General features: G+C 46.8%; 2 protein-coding genes across 2 annotated transcripts; one reads left to right on the top strand and one right to left on the bottom strand.

Moving 5' to 3' along the window:
- Window positions 1–185: 185 nt before the first annotated feature.
- Window positions 186–2,000, bottom strand: PENARI_c174G06698 (GMC family oxidoreductase; the record flags this gene model as incomplete). Its single annotated transcript, XM_022638083.1, has 1 exon — window positions 186–2,000. One exon carries the CDS (start codon window positions 1,998–2,000, stop codon window positions 186–188), a length of 1,815 nt encoding a protein of 604 aa, XP_022482061.1.
- Window positions 2,001–3,308: 1,308 nt separating this feature from the next.
- Window positions 3,309–3,686, top strand: PENARI_c174G01995 (uncharacterized protein; the record flags this gene model as incomplete). Its single annotated transcript, XM_022638082.1, has 1 exon — window positions 3,309–3,686. One exon carries the CDS (start codon window positions 3,309–3,311, stop codon window positions 3,684–3,686), a length of 378 nt encoding a protein of 125 aa, XP_022482062.1.
- Window positions 3,687–5,959: the final 2,273 nt, after the last annotated feature.

The raw sequence follows: 5,959 nt of genomic DNA, 5'->3' as shown, positions 1-5,959 counted from the left end.
AGTAAATAACAAAAGGAAATAACAAGGAACGGGGGCAAGGAACAGATGACCTCCAATAAAGTCAGGACATTATTGGGTGCGGAGTCCTCTCGCAAATCCAGAAGGGGGAAAGCAATTTCCAACTATTGGGGTGATCGACCAAATCTCTCTCTTGCCAAAATGATCGTCCATGCGAAATAGTCTAACTAAGGCTTCTTGGCGTAGTCCTCAAGAACAGCCTCGGCGATCCGCAAGGCCATACCGTAGAAAATGGTCATGACGTGCGAGGAGACCTGAGTAGGAGGGATGGAGCCGTCAATGACACGGAGACCCTGGGTACCGTAGACCTTGGCAGTAGCGTCGACGACACCACCAAGCTCGCGGGCCATCATGGAGCAGGTAGAGACAGCGTGCCAGTTAGGACGGAAGTTCATCAGGACGTAGTCCTCCCACTCCTCAACAGTGGCATCCTGGGACAGGTTGTCGCCGGGGATGGTCTCGCCAGCGTAGTACTTCTTCATCTCACCGGCGCTGGAGAGCTCACGACCCAGCTTGGTGGCAGCTGCCTGCCCGAGAAGATCCAGCTCGTTCATGAAGAACTTGGGGTCATTGGCGTATTGCCAGAGGTAAGGGTCACTGCTGAGAATGTGGACGGAACCACGAGTGAAGGGGATAAGGTTCCAGATATCGAAGTTGATCTTGCCCTCAGTGTCGAAGAAGAGCTCGGCGAAAGCAACATCCTCATCAAGGAGCCAGTTACGGTAGTTCTCGTACTGGATCTTGAGGGCAGTCACGTTGTGGAAACCACCGCGGGCAACGGTCTCCTCAGCCCACTGGTCAAGCTTGGTGTTCAGCAGCTCAATACCCTGGGCGGCGTGGTCACCGAGAACCTCTGTGAAGTTGGCGAAGTAAGCGGCCTGACCTTGTCCAGGTGCGTTGTTGGCGCGGGAGCGAACAGTGGTAGTGGTTTGGTCTTGCATGTTGAGACCAACAGGGAGTTCGAGGATCTGCTTAACGCCGGCCTTGTCAAGGACAGACTTGGTACCAATACCGGAGTACTCGAGGATCAAAGGAGAAATGGCAGATCCGGCGGCCAACAGAACTTCCTGCTTGGCGTAGACATTGAAGTTAACAGCCTTGTTGGTACCGAAGTTCACACCAACAGCCTTAGGGCCAGAGGCGGTCTGGTTGAACAGAACCTTTCCAACCTTCTGGCCAGTCAGGATCTGCAGGTTAGGGCGCTCGTAGTTGGGAAGAAGCCATTCGCGAGCGGCATCAGCCCGGATCTGGTTCTCGTGGAGGTTGTTCGGGATCATGGAGACACCACGGGGGTGACCGCAGTGGAAATCCTTCTGGATGGGGACACCGAAAGCGGAGACGGTGTTCATGAGGGCTCGCATCAGTGGGGACCAAGGCTTGCCGTTGTCGCGAGGGCCGGCATGGACGGTACCGTTTGTTCCATGGCAGGCAGGCTCGTAGAAGTGACCAGCCTCGATCTGGGCGGCAGTGGGGGGGCGCGAGCGCTCAGCCTTCTTCATGTACTCGAACACGTTGTCCCAGTTCCAGCCTTCCATACCGAAGACCTTTTCCCATGAGTCAATCTGGACCTTGTCAGGACGGGTCCAGGAATCACCGTTGATCAAGGTTGAGCCACCAAGACCGAGACCAGACTTGATTTCTCCAGTTCGGTTGTTGATGAGGGGAACTGTGAGATAATTCTGATCCACAGTAGTTCCAAAGATCTCACCATAGGCGTTGGGGTCCTGGATGATCGGTCCATCGTTGGATTCGTAGAATCCCTTCTCAATCACGAGGACTTTGATCTTCGGGTTCTCGGTCAGCTTGGCAGCCACGGTCAGACCAGTCAAACCACCACCAGCAATCACATAGTCGTAAGTCTTTCCCTCAACCTTTTTGGGGTCGGAAAATAGGTGAGACTGGACGTCGAGCTGCTCGGCCGGGGTATAAGCCTGGACGGCAGCCATAGACAAAAGAATGGAAGTGATAATAGTAGACTTCATGATGAGGAACAATGGCCCCGGGGGTCAATGTACATAGGAATGAAAGGAAAGGAATGAGTTGGTGTTCATAAAACGACGATCGGAAGCATCAAATATATATGTTCGAAAGAATCGCGTCTTCTGTTTCGGAACTATACCAATACCGAACTTTGAATGGTTGAATAAAACCCATAGAGGGCTCCACGAGCCCGCATAAAACACGTGGGATGCTGCAATAGGAGTGAGCTATCAATCTTCAGTTCCAAAGAATGAAATAATCTACCGGCTGATCTGCATGTTCTGCACATCTTGGCAGCATGGTGCCTTGGACCGGTCAAACTATATTCATCCTAACTTTCATGCACCGGTGTCCTATCTGGGAGAAATAACAAATAACCGACCTCGTGGGTGTACCTGTGCTAATAGCAGACATTACCTTCTCTGAGTGGCGGGGCCTTCAACAGCCCAGTGAGAAATCGAATCCTTCTGCTCTCTTTCTGTGGATATCGTTAAGATGGATACGAGGAAGTGGGTCTTCCTGACCTTCTAAGGTCAGCAGTAGATTACCATGCCAATTCATACTATGCCCAGGTACGGAGTTCCAGGGATTGAACTACATTAGTCGTGTTGTATGTAAATCTCGAATCGGAGGTCTGAACTGGAACTAGGCGTGATAGTATATGGACTGTATAATTATTGATTTCAGTATATCAAGAGTAGACTTTTGAAACGCCATAGAACTGCAATTTCCTTCTGAGAACCTTGTTAACTAAAACAGCGAAGGCAACTTCTAACCTTGGAAGTCATGTAATATAATTCATGAAGCATAATTGATAAGGAATGTCCGAAAATAGACCGAAGATGAAAGTCTCGCCCATGAATGCTTCGTAATTCGAAGGTATTCTCCGGGCTAGGCCTCGATCTGGGTCTCTGTTTGTTACTAATCGGCATCGTATTTGATTGAGTTCATTTCGGCATGCCGAGAAGCACGAATGTCGTCAGAAACTCAAAACTGCATTGGCGCCAAGAGTGGAAACTCGCTTCCGGGAACCTTGTGCGCCATGTGCGCGATAAGAGACATACCCTATCAAGTTTACATTGCCTCAAACAATAGGAATAATCGTGCCAAGCCCACCAACACCTACTACCTGGTGTTGATGGGCTTGGCACGATTACAAGGGGGAATTATACGTCTAAGATGAGTGAGTGGAACGGTGGCGAATTCGTTGATTCCCATATTGTTAGGGATAGAAAAACTGTCAACCTCCTCCATCTCTTCATTCTCAAGCCTTGCCATCCCAGAGCAGAAGAGCAGAAGAAACAGATCCAATGAAGACGATTTCTCTATTTTTTGCAGCCTCCCTATTGGGGCATGCTGCCCTTGCTACAAGGCTTTATGCGGCATCGTATGCTGGTCTTGTCACCTCATTGGACCTTTCCAAGTCCAATGAGCTATCTACACTCTCCCAGACCACTGAGTGCGGTGGCAGCCCCTCTTGGTTGATGTTGGATAGTCCCAATGGTGTCTTGTACTGCCTCGACGAAGCAATCAATGCTCCCAATGGCACTATCACCACCCTGAAAACTCATCAGGATGGGACACTCACCAAGCTTGCGCAACTGAAAACCCCCGCTGGCCCTGTCATGTCTGCCATGTACTCGGCACCTGGGGTCTTGGAACGCAAGTTCCTTGCTGTGGCACACTAGTAAGTTTCGATCGAATCTCTAGAGATAGTTGCATGCCACGTGGTACGAGCTGCTGACTTTGTTCTGGCATTATAGCTCAGGATCCTCTGTCACGACGTATTCTGCGGACCCTATCCCACGGGGGGTGCTGTAGTCTGCCAGACTCCAGGTTAGGGCTTGGGTCTTAACTATGGTACCTCAAAGTACGGCCACGCCTGACTCCAGGTTCTTTTCCTCGCCAGACTCCTGAGGTCTAGTCAGCTCCGATGATCGGTCTAAGGCTTTTATAGATTATAGAGGTATATATGAGGTATCTCCCATTTGCTTCGGAGCTTGCACAGCTTTCTAGTTATTGGGTTATACGCGTTTAAAGCATTTTGGTCTTGTACCTCCTTGTACCTTTTTGGGTGGTTACAGTCCTATAGGTTTGACGTTTACTCCGCGACCACGGGCTACGTATTGCTCCGATCGGTCTATAAATTAGACACGGTCTATTTAACCATTAGATCTACGACGTGTGAAAGTTTGACTAAAATCAGACTAATAATGGTGGTGTGGTAGATGATCAAAAATTGGTAAAAAGTTTTGATGGGGTCACCCGGTCGCAGTACTAACGTTCGATATTTACTCTACGACCATGGGCTACGTATTACTCCGATCAGTCTATAAATTAGACACGGTCTATTTAACTATTAGATCTAGGAATTGTGAAAGTCTTATAATGATCGGACTAATAATGGTGGTGTGGTGGATGATCAAAAATAGGTGAAACCCTTACATGCGTTGCGACCGACGGGATTTATTACCGTAATCGGATACCCACCCTTATCTATGATAGCCCTTACTAAATAGATTACCCCGTATTCGTACCTTACACCCGGTATTTTACTCTCATCGCCTACGTGAACGGCGGCCACGTGACTAGAAGGGCGTAGCTAGTACGTCGGGCACCATAACTAGCTAGTCCCGTACACTACGAATTAGTAAGGGGTTCATTCGATAGAGAAAAGTCAGCTGATTTCAAATATCCTATCCCACGGGGGGTGCTGAACTCTGCCAGAGTTCAGGTTAGGGCTTTGTCTTAACTATGTTACATAAAAATACCACCACGCCTGAGTTCAGGTTCTTTTCCTCGCCAGGGTTCAGAGGTGAGGTTAGCTCCGATCGATCTAAGTCTTTCATAGCTTATAGATATATACGTGACGTATCTCCGATTTGCTTCGGAGCTTGCACAGCCTTATGGTTCTTAAGATATTCACGTTTGAAGTTTTTTCATGATGTACCTTAAAGTACTTTTTTGGGTGGTTGCAGTACTATAGGGTTTGCACTTACTCGGCGACTACGGGCTATCTCGTCGTCCGATCGGTCTATAAATTCAAGACGTTCTATTTAACTAGATACTCTAAGAACTGTCAAAGTTTGAATCCGATCAGACCAATAATGATGGTGTGGTTAATAATCAAAATTGGGTGAAAAGTTTTGTTAGGGTGCGACCGACGGGATTTGTTACCGTAACCCTAATACGGCACCTTATCTATGGTAGTCCTTAGTAAATAGATTACAATGTATCCGTTTCTTACATCCGCGTATTTTGACACATTACTACCACAAAGGCAAGCACCCGGGTAGCCTCTACGTATATATAAAGGTTTAACCCACTATATCTAAGGCTGATCATTTACTATAAAAGCTTATTCGATAGAGAAAAATTAGCTGATTTCAAATATACTACTCTTGAATTGGTAGGTCTAATATCGGGTGAGTTATTAGGCTTTAAACATTTTATTACTAGTAAAAGGTAGTATATCATGGTCTATACTATATAGTAGTAGATTATTAGCTAGTAGGCTATAGGCTAGACCTAATTAGGATGCTAGGAAGCCTTATTTGCTAGTAGTAAAATTTTAGACTATTATAGTAGAGATATACATATCGGAGTGTAGAGATATATATAAGTGAGAGTACCACCTAATATCTATCTAAAGCATGGTTTTTAACACTTTTTCCACTAATCGGGAATAGTCTAACCAATCACTTCCTAGCATTATTACTATTATTATTGTATAATTAGATAGCCCGTACTTTTCCTAGTATTATACTACTAAGCTTACTCCGGGGGGTCTACTATGACCTTAGATATAGGGGTGTGTATTACCTCTTTACATTATTACCTAGTACGTTATTACTAGTAGGTGTACTACTTAGATATTTACTATATAGAGAGAGTAGTGTATAGTCTATATACTATGTTCGTCCTAGGACGGGGGGTCTACTATAGCAAAAGTTATACGCCT

This window comes from Penicillium arizonense, assembly GCF_001773325.1.
Source record: "Penicillium arizonense strain CBS 141311 chromosome Unknown PENARI_contig174, whole genome shotgun sequence".
NCBI lineage: Eukaryota > Fungi > Ascomycota > Eurotiomycetes > Eurotiales > Aspergillaceae > Penicillium > Penicillium arizonense.
The sequence above is the reverse complement of the archived record's forward strand: the minus strand, read 5'-3'. Positions and strand labels throughout refer to the sequence as shown.